We start from the raw sequence: 17,007 nt of genomic DNA on the forward strand, positions 1-17,007 counted from the left end.
GTTAATAATGTAAATGTTTAATAGCATTAATTCAGTGTTTATTCACGGTCTGTAGTTGTGAAACATGATAATCACATTCATCAATCATTCTGTTAGTCATTTACAATAAAGTCAACAGAGTTACAGAAAAAATCTACTTTGATCGACTCCAGTAATTGCAAATGACACATTTAATAATATAAATGTGTTTCCTGTGTGGAAAGGAAGTGATGTCATACAGTAAGGGTTGCCATTAGAAACAACATGTCGCTGTAACGACTAGGATCAGGTCTCGGTCTCGATGACGATGTTTTGATTTGTTGATTGATAGACAGGATGTGGGGAGGGTTGTAAAAAGGTTGTCGTCTTATTTCAACATATACAAAATATAAAATATTATATAATAATAACAATACCAGTATTAATATAGACACAATGTTCTTTGTTGTATCAATCCAATACCATCACACATCATAATCACATGACAACATAAAGTAAAGGGGCGGGGACATGGGGAAATTGGCGGACTTTAGATAATGCCATATTTGGCCAAGTCGCTGAGCTCCATGTCTCCAAACGCCTCCCATGGGCACACAACAGTGAAATCTGTCACAGGATGAGAGGACAGCTGTTAAGAAACCGCAGTGTAAAAACAATCTGTAATGTAAAGCGTTTCATTAAATGCTCACCTGTGCCGAGTCCTTCCATACCAGGAATATCATCGCCAAACCTGAAAGAAAGAGAATCACGTTAAGCCACCGCAACTTTCTGTAGTCTTATATAATAATGTGTGTTTGTGTCTGTACCCTTTCTGTCCAGGTTTAGGGGCCTTGCTCTTAAATGTGCGCGTCTGTCTTTGCTTGAATTTTGGAGGTCCTTTCTTGGGCGTGGTGGGTCCCGCTGTGCTTGCTGGCGTGGCCAGAGCGCTTCCTGCTGGAGGAGCAGAGTTCATGTCTGTGCTCTCCTGAGAGCTGAAGCAGGTGAGAGAGACTCAGTAATCTGGGATTATGGGATTAATCTGTCACTCACAATCCACTGCACATGGCTTCATCTCATTACATGACTCTATTTGTGTGTATGTGTGAGAGATATTTGATTTAAACACATTACAATCTCACACCATCATAATAATCCACATCAAACTCTCATATAGATAATGATGATGATGATGACACTACTCTTGCTCTTCATCGCATACACAGGACAAATGTAAGATTTTCTTTATCCAGTCGATATTATTGAGCACCTGCAGCAGAGATAAACTCTTTCTCTCTCTCTCTCTCTAAAAGTCTTTCTCTCATTCAGATGATATTTATGATAAAGTACAAGATGCTACATATAATCAAGTTGAAGTGCACATCATCATAAATTCATTAAAAACAAACATTCTGATATTCAGTACTACTAATCTCACACAAATCTGGTATAATCAGAAATAAGACTAGGGGATGATGATCTTTACCTGCGTTTATGATCGGCGGGTGGCGTCTCTCTCTCTCTCTGTGTGTGTGAATTGTGTGCCGTCTCTCTCTCTTGTGTTCTTTTATAGTCTCACTAAAGGTCAAAGATCGACTCCTCCCATCACACACTAATTGATTTAATGCTCTTTAGGGTTTATTAAGGGTGTGTGTGTCTTGTTTCCTGAACATGTGAGAGCATGATGCGCCTCACTAAACACAGAGCTGATGTCAATAACTTCAACACAGAAAACTCATTCCTCTTGAAAACTAATCTTGTATTTGAATATTTTTAGTTAAGACAGTGTTTATTAAGCCCACCCTTGAGTAGGGTTTATCCTCTTTGTGCCCCCCACAGAAAATACATAAAACAAACATTAAATTATAAAGTGTAGTTTTGTTGGTTGGTAGCCTTATTTTACTTCATTCTGATTACACTGACTTTATGATCATGAATATTTGACATTAAGGCCCTGTTTACATTACTGCATGTTCATTTTAAAACAATGCGACACTCAAATATTTCTGTCCATATATACGAGCATTAACACACAAAACATGCGTGTACATGTGTAAAAGAGCTTCTAATAATAGCTCACAGTTTTATATCTCTTTTAATCTTTTCAGTTGTTTGTACTGAATTTTAGATAACCAAACCCCTGGCGTGAGTTCATAATGCACTTGATGGACGCAGACAGACTGCAATCAGCTTCTAACACCATATATATACAACTCTATATAGCATTTATAATCTGTGACAATAGCTGGTGGCACTGTCACATTATATATTCTCATCAGTGGAGATGATGGTTATTTTACTTGAAAGATTGTTTTTGGGTGTTTGTGTTAAAGAGCGTTTGAACAGCTGAAACTCTGCCTGCAGCCTGTAGCTCTTTCTCCAGTGTCTGTATGTGTGCATGTGTGCTTGTCTGCATGTGTCTGTGTGTTTGTGTGTCTCTGTGTGTGTGTGTGCTGGTATGTGGTTTACGGGCATTTGAATAGTGTATAATGACCTGTTTATTATGCTATAAACATAAGAAGTGTCCCTGTAAACTGAAGGTTTCAATAAACATACTACATGCAGGGTTTCCCGCAGAAAAGGTGGTAGGGTTTGTGCAGGTGGTACGCGTCATGATGAAAATATTTTTATTTAAAACACTCAAATAAAACTCAATTTTGAAGAAACTATGACGGAAAATGAACACATACTAGATTATTAATGAATTAAATGTTTTATCAACAGGCTAGTTATCCTCCAGACATTGACCGACCATGTCTTTCTCTCATTTCGGCCATGTGGCGCGTGCCCGCTCGCAGTGTAAAGCGCGTCCACGCTATTTTCCGAGATGCACTTGACGGCCTTTTGTGCAGCAAATTTTTTTTTGGACGCCCTTGTTAAGGTATCCCAGCTTAGGTGGGCCGCCCGAACTTAAAAGTGCTGCGGGAAACCCTGACATGGCGTCTGTGTGCATGCGTGTGCACGTGTGTATGTTGGTTTCTCCTCAGTTTAGTTAATTGATTAACTTTCTTTGAATTGTTGGTAACCTGCATAAACACTTGTGTAGGGTAATATATTTGTTCTGAAAGCTCAGTCAGTGTTTTGTAGATTATTGTATTATTTCACTCATAGTTTCAGAAGAGTTGATCTTCATGACAGAAGAATCTAGAAACATGGAAAGCTGGTGAGGGTTTTTCAGTGTAATCTGCTTTAAAGCTTTTAGATGGCATACATGAGACTCTGTGAGAGAAGAAGAGGGGGATTGTGGGTAATTGGATGAGACCAAACGGGGCTTGACGTCTCAGGAAAACATGACGTACACTTCACATAACATTCTTAACACCGCAGCAGAGGTACACAAGCCCTGACCTGACGCTTGACTAAAAAGCTCAAAGCTTATAGTCTATTTTAGAAAGCTGAACCTGCTGAATTGATTTCTGTAAAACTCTGAACATCTTTCTGGTCTGCGTACCGTTCATCTGTGAGTTTACAGTCTGCAAGATCATTGATTTCTAAGATAAAGATTCAATGGGTCTCATTCACTAAGCATGGGTACGCACAAATTTGTTCGTAAAATGTGCGTACAGACGTTTTAACTTAGAAATTATGATTCGACAAAAACTTTCTTACTAAAATTTATTTTAAATGTATGCAAAAACGTAAGAACAACTTAGACCACACGTGTTTAATAATCATGAACAAGGAAAAATAACCCTATAATATATATCTGTGTTATATATTTTAGTATGAAAGTTTTTGTTGAATCATGATTTGTACGTTAAAATGTCCGTACCCACATTTAATGAACAAATTTGTGCATACGCACGCTTAGTGAATGAGGCTCATTGATTCTGTTTAATACTGCTGTGATGAATTTGAATGAAGGTGAAGAACTACATCTGTGTAGACAAAGAGTCTTTTTTTACAAGAAACAAGCTGCTGTTTCTAAACCCTTTCTGTAATTATTTCTATCAAACTAAATGTCTCAAAACCTTCCTCTTGAGTATAGGGATTTGAGTTGGTTTAGCATTCATTGTATATTATCTGTCAAATTTAGTGAATCATTTTGTTTAACCCATCAATGCAGTAGCTGCTCCTGACTATACATTTAGGTGGGGCAGATCATCATCATCATCATCATCATCATCTGAGCAGAGATGTAGTGTCCTTCTGTAGCGCAGATAAGTGCTTGAAAAATGAATTAAGCAAGCACGGGAAATCAAAAACAACAGCATATGAAGAAGAGGTCCAGATACTGGACGTAAGGAATAATTGACGACAGGCCATTGAATAATTAATAAGAAATGCACAACCAAGGTGGTAATGTTGTACAATGCAAAGTACCTGAGTCAATTATTCCTCTTATACCGCAGGGCTTTTGAATGCTTTCATCCGATTGAATGTACATTTCTCCGCTTCATGTGAATTATTTTCAAATAATTTAATGGCTTGTCATCAATTATTCCTTACATACCACAGTTACCACAGACATTGCTCTTAAAAGTTTGATATTAATTAAACTAAAGTTTGTCAAGCTGGTATTTGAACAGTCACCAAAAATACATCTGCACGGTGCACAGCCCTAACCTAACCTAACCTAACCTAACCTCCTCACTACACCGGCTAAAAACCATTAATAAGAAATGTAAACCAGCTGTTCAGATGTAAGAGCTCGGCCACAATGGCTGATATTAGTCACGTAAGGATTAGTATTGAAAAATATCTAAAATAACAGCAAAGAAAAATGATACTGCTCAAATAAATGCACAGAGATATGACAAAAATCCACTTGTGGTCTCAACCTAACCCTATAACTGTCTACAAAAGAATGAAACCATCATCTACAGGATCCTCTACAAACGGACAATTTAGTACACAATCACTTTAGTATATTAAATTGGCTTTACCAGTCATTGCAATTTAATGTTTAAAATTTTGAGTGCAAATTTTAGTGTAAAATAGTAAGTTAAAATGACTCGCACTGGCAAATTTAAATGTAATTTAAAGACAGCAAAAAACTTTTTTACAGTGTACATAATGAAAATGTGCCCAATGAATGAATGAATGAATTTACTGAATAAACTAACAAGATATTTAAACACCTCTACCCATTTAAAAATCGTGAGGAGACCGTAAGAAACTCTAAGTTTACCGAATAAAACCTCAGCTCCCATTCTGAAACGGAAAAGTTTTTTAGGAAGCTTGAAAATGTACAGCATGGTTCCTGGTGTTTGTTTGTGTCCACCTAAAACTTAAAAAGAACACAGAAAGCCAAGTGGATTTTGAAGGACATCAGGGTAATTAAATAAATAATGACAACACTTTCGTTTACTAACCCTTTAAGTCACACATACTTGTTAGAAGTCTGTGGAAAGTCAGATATTAAATATGTTTTCAGTTTGTCACACTACAGATAAATGTGTTATTAACCACCCAGCCAAATTTGAATGATAAAAAGAATTCCAAGTAAATAAAATAAGTTATCAAAATCTGGATTATTTAGGCAGCATTGTCTGTTCTCAAGCGGTGGGGGCGTGTCCACTGTCTGCACTGAAACCACGCCCACTTTCTGGACAGATGCCATCTCAACTTTCAAATACAACTACAATCTGAATGGATGCTCATGATTGTGTTTTAGCTCCGCCCAAATAGACCTGAACACAAAAATGGAGAAAAACGGTTTAACGGCATAACTCCACAATTCAGTGCTACATAGTTCACAGTTTTTGTGACGTGTTTCAGCAATACATTTATAATGCGTTTACAAACACTTCTCTGAAATGACTTTACACAGACTTTAATGTCACAATAAATGTAACTGTCTGATTAGAATACTATAATTGTTTATTTTTAGTGTCGATCTAATGAAAGATGTGCACGAATATCATGTATTTTATGTATTTCATAATTTCCCCTGTTTTCAATGATTTCTTTTTTTCCTGTTTTTTACTGTAAAGCTGCCTTGAAACAATGCAAAACGGTGAAAAGTACATTCGAATTTTATGCAAATGACTGATGTGATTTTATTTGAGATTACTTCTGATGTTTCCTCCTGACCCATCTGTCAGTCACATCACGCTCTTACGGTAAAGACATCAAATGCACGTTCATGAAATATTTTCATAATTGAAACCATTTGACACATAAAGTCACAAGTGATAGTACATAAAGGATCAGAAAGGTGTATCAGTCATCTCTTTGATTTACATAGAGTGACCCATAAAGGTCAATATAATGTTTCCTCATTTGAAAATTGCTTTGGGATCTGAAAAAAAACTGATTGTATTGCATTTAATAGTTCAGCTTACAAGTTATGTGTATTTATTTCTCACTGATTATGTACTTTCATCTTTTTATTTCATCTGTTTAATCTGTGCTAACATGATGTTTTTTACACTGTGAACAAGCAAATGTGATGACCGAAATTTGGCTCTGTGTCCACTATTCATTTCCCTTAAAAGAAATCTAGTGAAAGTCTAGTAACCATTGTGTAAGGGAAAAATCATAATATATATATCCATCCGTCTGGCCCAACGGCGGAAACCCACCGGCATGGTGAAGGGTCCTCACGTTCTGTCTTTTTCGGTGCATACCAATGACATTTTAACTATACGCAGTTAAGGTAGTTTTATCTGACTCCAAAAGATAAATCTCGTTGTTCGTAATATGAATCAATAGATATAATTGTGGGATTTGGATAAACGTTTGATCATTCTTTTTGACTGATTATTATTTTGACTCGTTCAAATGAATCTCAATTGTCGCTTAGAATCCTTGCACGATCACAAACAACTAGTTAAGGGTCTAGTTAGACCTCATAATTAACGACAGTAGATACGCCAAGATTTAACCCTGGTAAGAAGAGTCAACCAAGTAATTACGGGCAGTTGATGCGCAAATGCTTAACCCTGTAATTAAGATTAAGTGGTTTGTCAGACCACATCAACTGAAAAGGCAGACGATACGCCAAACTTAACTCTATTAAGAGTAAGGGGTTCATCGTCAGACCAAATAACTAAAACAAAAAATGGCAGACAATTCACCTACGTAATCCTAGTCGTAGATTTGCGGTAACAAATGATACCTCAATTTACTTGTATTCAATAATACAGAGTAAGGCAGAATAAATCCAAACGTAACAATTTATTAACCAGGTAGGAAAAACATAAGTCAGAAGCCAATTTACATTCCAATTCAAATACGAAACAATCAAACGGAAAACCAGTGCATACTTAGTAAGGAGATGAAGATCTGGCTACAGATTCCTCAAAATAAAATAAAAATACCAACACAGCATCATGGGGGTTCCTTTCTGCATATAGAAAATCCCTCCTGAGTCTTTTACCATTTTCCTTAAATATCCATAGGGAACAAAGCATTGTGACAATGATATAACTTTGATACTGATTGGTTCTTGTAAACCCAGGGTTGTTGCCTAATATACATACAGTGGGTGACTGGTCAACATGTCTAAGGTAGGAGGTGTCTTCCAACATTAGGTGAGGTTTACTTATTTTATTTTTACAAATTAACCTTGAATTATGTTGTCATCTGTGTGTGCCCAATATGTCACTTGTGTTGAAACATTTCAAATGGGACCAAACAAGACCATTTTTAGATAATTTTTTTCATGTAAAATGTTCATATACATATACAGTATCAGTATATAAGAGCTGAGGAGAGGGGGACGAGAAAGTGCGGTAGGGTGCGACTCTTCTGTCCCCACATTATGGGTTGGTTTTTCTCGGGGGTAGATGTGAATTCTTTGAGAGAGGTTTCAGATGTTAATTCTACAGGAATTAAATGTTTTTCGAAAATGGCTTCCTGTGGATCCAGCCATTTGTGGGCTTTATACAGCCACCTTTTATCAGTGTTTGACACCATCTTAAATTTGTTTCTTGGCATATTGATTTGCATCTATAGAACAATGATTAAACAATGACCTTAACAAGACGGTTGTCATGGGGTAAACACTTTTTATACCTACATATGAATAAATACAGAACACAGCAGGCTCGGACTGGTAATCTGTACAACCGGGCAAATGCCCGGTGGGTCGGTCGACATGTGGGCCGGTGGCCTCCGAGATAAGTTATTTATTTTCGGCCCGTCATGTATAAATGCAGTTGCATTTGGCTTGGGGGGCGGGTGATAGGTAAATATTTTCGGCTTCTTCATGACAGATTCAGTGTGTGTTACGATCGCGCCCCCATGCCCCACCCCTCAAATGGATTTGTCCAAGCAGCCGCTAGGTTTATGGGGAAATACACAGTTATGATAGTGCATCATTTAGCCTTGCACTTAAGAAAAATCATTGTGGACAACAGAGGCTCCAAAAAGAAGAAAAGGGGAGCTGAGAAGATCCGCGAGAAAAAGTCGCCCAGGTATATTAACAACCGCCCAAATATATCTGGCATAACTTTTTTTGTTCTTCCGTGATAATGACACGATTTGATAATGACATTTGAGTTCGAGCACGTGTCTCTTCCAACGAGTTCGGTATGTGTTCGCGTGCTCTCTGTTTCTCGAGCCGAGGCAAGCTCAGTGTCACGTTGTGTCCATGTTTCTGAACTTGAGCAGAGTTGTTTGCATTAGAGGTCTTCACAGAGGACCCGTACAGTTCCGGGTCTATGTTTTAAAGGGGCAGTTGGGTCTGGGTCGGTCCCAGTTTAATTATGCTACTTCGGGTCCTGGGTCTGATCGACCAGCCGTGATCAGAGTCAGTCGGTGCTAATGCGTTAAAGCGCATGTGCAGTCTCAAGCGTGGCTCTGGTTTCTATGGCTATAACAACTGGCTCTTGTTTTGAAAGTCACAATGCACTTTCTTTCTTGTATTTTTCTAAATATTATTAATTAACCATCTTTGCTTTCTGAGCAAACATTTTAGATATAAGAGATGGTAATCTTTTAATCTGCAAGAGAGAAATAGAAAGAGAGGCACTTTTACTGCTTCTGCTCTATCTAATATAAAGTGAAGAAAGCTACATAAACCATTATAACACCGGTCACATTTATAATCTATAGACCTATTTATAATCTATAGACCTGCACTGTCTATCATTAATATACTTTACATATTATTGTATTCAATAGAGTTTGATAAAAGGGATCATCTACACAAGTATTGCTTCATATAACAGTGCAAAAATAGTAAAGTGTTTTTGTGGTGCTTCGACAAACAGTGTCAGCTTTGTTCATAGCAAAGAGAGTTTGAGGTGGTTGAATTTTAACTATACTGTGAATTAATATAAATGTTCAATAAATCAAAGCATTGGGTTAGAGGGGCGATTTTGGTATCGATGGGCTTGTGTGTGGAGTGTGTGGGGGGGTGTCATCGGTCCAGTGGTGGGACGTCCCACAAGAAAAATTGCCATGGCCGAATTTTGTTCCCAGTCCGACCCTGGAACACAGTGTGATTTTAATGTATTGTTGGGAAGCATCACTGAATGACTCTCTGTGTCGTCCTAAGAGCCATGAGCTTCCGAGTTTAGACCCAAAACATCTGAAGGGCCTTTCAGGATGATGACCCACACACTTTAGTGACTTTAGTGTACTGTGCTTTGACTGCTGGCTGTAGATATTTGGCTTTAGGTGTGCTGTGATTAAAGGGATAGTTCACCCCGAAATGATCATTCTCTCATCATTTACTAACGGTCAGGAAGATATTTTGAGGAATGTTTGTAAACAAACCGTTTGTGATCCCCATTCAGTTTCATAATAGGAAAAAAGAATACTATAGAATACCACAATGGTTACAAACATTCCTCAAAGGTTTGTAACAAAATGATGGTTAGTAAATGAGAGAACTTTCATTTTTGGGTGAACTATCCCTTTAAATTGTTACTGTGGTGGTGAGATCCTTCTATCAGTTCAGCTGCAGCGCCCCTTAGTGGATAAATGCCAGTGCCAGACGATTTAAAACCGAGTAGGCCTGTCTGTGTCCATCTTTGAAAACTGTATATCAAGAGTGTTGTCTGTTTTATAATGCCAATGTGTGGAATTCCTGATTGGTTGGATAGTTCAGTATCAACAGATATAGTACAAAGTGTTTTTACTGGATCACTTTTTAATTTACATATTTACATTAGAATTCAGGTGATGTGATATTTGACAAAATGTAATGTTAGCATGCTATGACTAATTTTATAAAACCATGGTTACTTTTTTTGTGTTTTGTATGTAAACGTTATTTTTTATGTAAACGTTATGTAGCAAACAAGTTGACTCACCAACTGTAGAGATACCAGCGTGACTCGAGTGATCGCTTCTTTAATACATGGACGATGATCCAACACAAATCTTTAATTTCTCAGCACTGTTGCACTTGAAACACTTTGTTCTGGGCCTGCAACTTTATAAACTTCTTCTGAACCGGTATCGGTGTGCGCCGGATCTTATATGGCAAATTCAGAGTTGTAATTCGTCTTTGTTTTTTACAGATGCAGATAATTTTCTTCAGTCCTAGGTAAAAACATAACAGGCATCTTGCGTTGAACAGTAAATTACTGGTGATTTGTTTATTTTTTTTAAGTTTTAAATCTACAGTTTAATCTGCAGACAGATGAACGCGCATCTTGCCAGAGACTCAGATAAACTCCCCCTTTGACCTTTACCACTACAGTTTCATCTTCATTTGAATTAATTGAAAGGATACCCCCTTCAGATGTAACACCTCATTTTCAAGGGGGTCCCAAAAACAGAATAATACAACACAAAACACAACAACCTTACAAAACAGACACATTACAAATATACAAAAAAATGCTCAACATGTCCCCCATACCCACAAACCACAGTAAAAAATAAATCAATATAATAATAATAATAATAAATCAAAACATGAACAAGTTTCAAAGAAAGAAAATCAAGTTTTTGAAGAAAATCTATGGAGAGAACTGAATATCAAAGTTTATAAAAGAGGCCCAAGGAACCTTCAAGATTAAGACCATTTGTGTGGAAGAATGGGCCAGAATCACTCCTAGCCCACTTAGAAATTTCCTTTACTGTTAAAAATGCTGATATGTCAAATAATTATTTTCCCCGCTGTAGGTCATTTAGGGTATCCTTGAGAGGTGAAGTCTCCGAACCCCAAAGTTTCAATTGAGAGTGAGGAGTTGTCGTCATGATACAGAGCTCCTCCCCCTTTCCGCCATGTTGGCAGGATTCCGGCGGCAGAACATGATTGTTTACGTGTGTTTTTAGCTCGGTAGTAGATGAGGTTTTTCCGCAATTCTACACTGTTTTACAATGCCTGGCAGTAACTGCTGCGTTAAAAACTGCTCCAGCACCTCACACGATACATATGGAAAACATTGGAACAGTGGAATACAGTTTTTAGGTTACCGAAATGGAGACCCCATTATGCATAACAAAGACATATTTGCATTAAAAATGTCATAATTGAACGAATGACACTTAATAACAGTTGTCATAAACATGCATAAAACCTCCTTTGTATTTACCTTATATGTGTCATGTCATAAATAATTATGAATGTTTTATGTCAGTCTTATACACACTCTTTCAAGTAAAGTGTTGGAAACGTTTGTATATATTGAACATCTCGTTACAACCTAGTGTTTAGAAACCGTCGCAGTTAATTACTTTTGTCATTTTGGTCAAGAAGTGTCTGCTAAATGCAATGTAACTTAGTTACATAACAATAAACGCAAGTGAAGAAACGTAAGTTACCTTTGCCAGTACAATGCTGTTTGTGAGCTTGTTCCTGTAAGGTCTGTTTTCTTTCGCCTTATTTTTTTAATTGCTTTAATCATTTTCTTTATCGTATTTGTGATCGTCTCTGTCCTGCCGAAATAATAAATTAAAAGAGCTCTGGAAGTCGCGTCTCTGTGAAGTTGCCCCTGGCAACTGATAGCGTCACCTACCATCATGGCCGACCGGCGCAGACCCCGCCCAAATCGGCACGTGACTCCTCACTCTCAATACCGGGGCACCTCAAGGCTCCGTGCTTGGACCACTGCTCTTTTCGATATATATATGACATCCCTGGGTTCTTTTATGTGGAAACATGGCTTTTCTTACTAATGCTATGCGGATGACACCCAAGACAAGACGAGTTAAATAACATGCATGATTTATTTATCTTTAATACAAAACACGCACAAATTACTTAAGGAACATGTAAAGTGAATATTATTTCCTTCCACATTTCTTCAATTTCAACATTCAACAACTTGAACAATTAATATTATCAGTTAAAAAAATGTTAACGCATTGTGCATGTCCACACGTGCCTACAGACATTTTGCCACTTTTCTTTCCTTAATTTGTGAATAGCCTCTAAATAATGCAAATTATTGCTGCCCTGAAGGTCTGGTATAATAACCATTAGAAATCACTTGTACTGCATATGTGTCCGTGCTTGATTATAGCTGGGAAGCTGCACGGAGACGCGTGTGTGTGCGCAAGATGACATGATGGTCCGTCTGTCTCGCGCGCGCCCGAGCAGTCCGCATCTGTCTCCCATGCTCGGACAGAACGCTTCTGTCCTCGACCCTTACCTAAACATCTGTCTTTTTCCACAAACAGAGAAAGAAGACGCAAAAGCAAAACTTTTTGAAATGTGTCCTGCTTTAGAAATGGCCACTGTTGTAGGCTAGATGAAAAAGAGACAATCTAAGCTCTTTGGATATTTATCCTCGGACTGATCGCGTGCTATATGTTGCGTGAAAATTTGATAATGTATGAAACCTGATTCTGTTGTTGATCTGTTGCGGTTGTTTGCACGTTCAAATTAGATAAAATGTTTGTATTGCTTTAAACGAGTCACAGACAATGTCACCTTTAATTCTACTCAATGACAATTTAATATTAAAATCATATCAGTTAATGTTCAGTTAACAAGTTGCGGTTGTTAACAAGCTGTGTGTATAACATCCCCACATATACACACAAGAGCAGGCCAATGTTTCAAGTTTTTTTTTTTTCGCGGTTATGACGGTGAGGAGCTTAGACCCGCGGCATGGGTCACTTGACCGCGGTATGGCGGTAATACGGTTACCGCCCCAGGCTTAACTCCACTTTGCCGTTTCAGCCTGACAATCCCATGGTTTCTACTTGCATCTCAGCAAACCCGAGTGACATTTCCAGCTGAACCTTGCAAAGACTGAACTGTCATATCGTCTGACCCTTAATGACTCAGTCACTGGATTCAGAGGTCACATTGCAAGTATGGGTTAAGGTTGTTTTGCTTTGAACAGTATTTGTACAATATGTTTGGGGTTTTTGAGAGAAACATGTTCTCTGTTATGCTAAAAACATGAGGAAAATATTTAAGTAACAAATAGGTGCAGACACTGAGACAGTCAGGCAGACAGACGGTCAAATGAGAGAGACAGACAGTATGTCAGACAGGATCTGGTGATGGAAGACTAAACTCAGTATTTCCATTTGGTCAAAGAAAAACACACACACATGCACACACACTCATTCTCTCTCTTATGGGGTGTGTGTCTCATTTGTAAAAATCTGTCACAGTCGTACAAAACATTGTCATAATAACACTACTGAAGACAATTGAGGCAGTTGTGGCCTAATGGTTAGAGAGTTGGGCTTGTAACCTGAGGGTTCTTAAAGCTGCGGTCGGCAACTATTTTATCATATTTTTTTACCATATTCACTGAAACCAACACTATGCTCTGATGGAACAACAGAAAAAAAAAACGCACTTCTAGCTCCACCTAGAGCCTGTTATATGTTTAGCAAAAATCCACCGCTCCCGGTTCATTTGGTCCAATCAGCACAGGGCTGTGTAAAATCTGCCTGTCAATCACAGTACCTGCACGCACCACAGATCCTCCCTTACGCGCGTTACAATATCACGTGCATTCACAAGCGTGTTAGATTAAATGCAGCGTAATGGCGAAGAGAACTTTCACTAATAACTTCCGATTCCTCGGATAACAACCAGAGCTAGGAAAACAACCAATGAAAAGAAGGAAACAAAGATAGAAAGCGATCGTGACCGTAATAAAACTAGGATCAATGTCGGATCAGCATTTGAAAGGTGGAGGAATCTATGAGATTTTAAAGGGTTCAAGCTGGATGCAGAGCTTGTCACATTTCTTCTCAACAGGTAATTGTGCTTTATCAACCATTGATTGTGTTTCAGAGTGTTATGTAAGTAATCTAAGTATTCTTGCTAAGTATGCCATCACAATAATACTGGTGCACACGCGCTGACGAGGACGAGCTCGAGAAGGGAGGTTGCTCGATGGTAGTGGGGGAGGGACATGAAATTGTAAACATTTGGAAACTGCTCAATCCTCCAGAGTTGCCGACAGCAGCTTTAACAGCACCTGTCCCCTGTGGGTTCACTAATCACTGGGTTAGGGTTAAATTCAGAGGCCGAGTATAGTTTACCATGTATTGGTCATTATGTGACTTTCACTTTAGAACATTTAATATTTAAACTGTGACAAGAACACTAACCCATCCCAGAGTTTCACAGCTATCCTGTAATCTGACTGCAAATCGCAGTTTATATCAGAGAGAGAGAGAGAGAGAGAGAGAGAGAGAGAGAGAGAGAGAGAGAGAGAGAGAGAGAGAGAGAGAGAGAGAGAGAGAGAGGGTGGGTGGGATGCGGTGGGTTGGGATTTGTCGAAAGACTTATAAGGGCTTGTGATTTGTGAAAAACATCAAACATCAGAAACTTTCTGCAGAAGATCGGTATACAAATTCAGCTCTTCAGGTACGTCACAAAGAAATGTATCTGCTATAATTCATTCTTATTCTCATTATAATCATCTTAATGTAACTAATAACTTTTACTAATCTACATAAAGAAAATAATGTGTGTTTAGAAAATAATGTGTGTGTGTTGGTGTGTATAAACACTTTCATCACTGTGTTTGTGTGTCTGTATAAACACTTTCATCACTGTGTTTGTGTGTATTTGTTTCTAGCAGTCGTCATGCGTTTCATTCTTCGCTCTTTGTTACTGTGGGCTTCTCTACTTCTCTGTGCGTGCTATGGTTAGTATCAACCTTTACACAGACTGCAATCTGGCACCCGCACACACACACACGCACACTTTCACACACTTTCACACACTATAACAGAATTTTGTCTGTTCTAGATTCTCAAGAGAGCCGTGAGTCATTTGAGGGTAAGAAGTCTTGATTTGTTTTGGCTTGAACTTTAGAAACTGCAGCAATTTCTTCTGAACACATCATATTTAACACATCTGTGTTTGTATTTCACACTACTGTGAATTTATACACAACTGAAGGCCACACATCTGAACTTCTGTTTGATATCTGGCTAAAATTCAATTCAAGATGAATGTTTATTATGTGTTGTTAAGAACTTTATCTGTTTGATTATATGAAAAGAGTTTTAAAATATGTTTTATACAGATGTGTTTTTGAATCCGTATCGAGCGAATGCTTTCATGAGTGGCCCACAAGACAGAATGTACAACCCGTACATCTACAGGAGGTAGACACACACGAATCAGCTCATTTTGAATAGTTATTAATGAAACACTTGTATACATTTTGTGTGAATAAATTAAAGTAACTTTTTATTTGTATTTCTTTCTATTTGTGTTATTTAGAGTAAAATCCCCATCTGAGCGCAGGGCAGAGATTTGTGAAGATTATTCACCCTGTCGACTGTTAGCTCATCGCTACGGTTTTCAGCTGGCCTATCGAAGATATTTCGGTGGTCCGCAACCCAACACTAACCACCGGCAGAGTTACCCTAACCTGCGTCCATACTGAGTCCTGCCTTCAAATTGACAGATAACACATTTACATATTAGTTCATCTTATTTACATCATTTCTTCTGTGTTGCTATTTACATGTGCTTCCTCATTAAATTCCCAGTCAATCCACATATTTACTTACTTCTGCCTTTCATTTTAATGTTTAATAGCAGTTATTCATGAGTTGATTAATCTGTATTTGTTTTGACATAAGTTCAGTGGTCACACTGTCTCTTTGTTACAGGTAATATGATTTTTGCTGTTTTGAATAGCAGTTGTTGTTAGTATAAAACTTTTTAACACAATTAAAGTATTGCACCTTCTTTTGCATTTGATCATTCTTATTATTTGCCGGTTCGAGTCTGATGGGTGGCATGCTGTGACTGAAGTGCTCTTGAGCAAAGCACCTTAACACAAATTGTTTCCTGGGTGCTGCAGTGTGTTTGTGTGTGTGTGTGTGTGGGGGGGGGGGGGCACTACTCACTGGATGGGTTAAATGATCTATGGGCTAAAGCGCATGGCGCACGTAGTCTAAACGGTTCTCTTCTCACCATATCCACCGGTAAGTCATCAGATACAATAAATCCATGTGGTAGCATTTAAAAAAAAACTTTAAAAAAATAGATGCAAAATTTGCATTTGTTTACCCTGCTGAAAAAACAACATCAAACCAGCATGGACCAGCATGGGAATCAGGGGCGCCGCTAGCAATTTTGGGCCCTATGAAAGAATAGGGGGTCAGGCCCCCACCATACCCATTTCACACCAAACATCCAATCCAACCTACTGTAGCTATTCAAAATCTTTGTCTGTAATTTAATAATACAGAACTATTTATTTTGCTATTGTTATGACCACAATTATCAGTATTTATAGACACCTACAATGTCTGCAGCTAAGATAATTTATTGTGCAATGTAAATTTAATTGAAAAATACAGTACATTAATCGAATAATCAGAGAAAATGCAACGTTCTTAAAGATTAAAGATAAATGTGACCATGCCTGTGAAAACCCAGCTGAAGTATTTCTTTGTGATTTACTGTTTTAAAATCATCCTACATAATGTAAAGAACATTTTGTGAAAATATAAACTTGATATCTTTAATATTGACTGAGTAATGTCATGTCAGTGATTGAAATCATAGTGGAATGAATGCTTGAAATTAAACTGTGATGCTTTTTATTTCACAATAAGATTTGAGACTTTAGTCTGATTTTCACAGGCAGTCTCAGTGACATACTGTATACTTCAGCTGTTACACACATCAATAACATTATAACATTTAAAAATGGCGAACAACAACAATGCATCTTTTCTATACAGTTACCTTATGCCTCAAAT

At 37.8% G+C, this 17,007-nt stretch overlaps 2 protein-coding genes across 4 annotated transcripts; one reads left to right on the forward strand and one right to left on the reverse strand.

The window, feature by feature from the left end:
• Positions 1-8: 8 nt before the first annotated feature.
• pde6hb (phosphodiesterase 6H, cGMP-specific, cone, gamma, paralog b) lies at positions 9-931 on the reverse strand. The gene is made up of 3 exons (XM_065278504.1): positions 786-931; positions 669-709; positions 9-585 (listed from the first exon to the last, which is right to left on the reverse strand). The coding sequence occupies exons 1-3, from the start codon at positions 929-931 to the stop codon at positions 509-511; spliced, it is 264 nt and encodes an 87-aa protein (XP_065134576.1). The 3' UTR covers positions 9-508.
• On the forward strand, positions 838-15,985 carry mgp (matrix Gla protein). Of its 3 annotated transcripts, none has more exons than XM_065278503.1 (5): positions 838-959; positions 14,859-14,927; positions 15,032-15,061; positions 15,312-15,393; positions 15,512-15,985. In XM_065278503.1, the coding sequence occupies exons 2-5, from the start codon at positions 14,867-14,869 to the stop codon at positions 15,675-15,677; spliced, it is 339 nt and encodes a 112-aa protein (XP_065134575.1). In that variant the 5' UTR covers positions 838-959; positions 14,859-14,866; the 3' UTR covers positions 15,678-15,985. The 3 variants fall into 3 exon arrangements, with proteins under 3 accessions (XP_065134575.1, XP_065134572.1, XP_065134573.1); XM_065278500.2 differs by lacking the exon at positions 838-959 and adding an exon at positions 14,539-14,644; XM_065278501.2 differs by lacking the exon at positions 838-959 and adding an exon at positions 14,575-14,644 and having other exon boundaries at positions 14,862-14,927.
• The last annotated feature ends 1,022 nt before the right edge of the window (positions 15,986-17,007 follow it).

Source organism: Paramisgurnus dabryanus, chromosome 3 (assembly GCF_030506205.2).
Source record: "Paramisgurnus dabryanus chromosome 3, PD_genome_1.1, whole genome shotgun sequence".
Taxonomy (NCBI): domain Eukaryota; kingdom Metazoa; phylum Chordata; class Actinopteri; order Cypriniformes; family Cobitidae; genus Paramisgurnus; species Paramisgurnus dabryanus.

Coding starts and splice junctions, on each gene's coding strand:
- pde6hb (XM_065278504.1), bottom strand. CDS start 931: ATGAACTCTGCTCCTCCAGCAGGAAGCGCTCTGGCCACGCCAGCAAGC. Junction 710..785: donor CCTAAACCTGGACAGAAAGG/GTACAGACACAA, acceptor TCTTTCTTTCAG/GTTTGGCGATGATATTCCTG. Junction 586..668: donor TATGGAAGGACTCGGCACAG/GTGAGCATTTAA, acceptor ATCCTGTGACAG/ATTTCACTGTTGTGTGCCCA.
- mgp (XM_065278503.1), top strand. CDS start 14,867: ATGCGTTTCATTCTTCGCTCTTTGTTACTGTGGGCTTCTCTACTTCTC. Junction 15,062..15,311: donor GAGCCGTGAGTCATTTGAGG/GTAAGAAGTCTT, acceptor TGTTTTATACAG/ATGTGTTTTTGAATCCGTAT. Junction 15,394..15,511: donor AACCCGTACATCTACAGGAG/GTAGACACACAC, acceptor TGTGTTATTTAG/AGTAAAATCCCCATCTGAGC.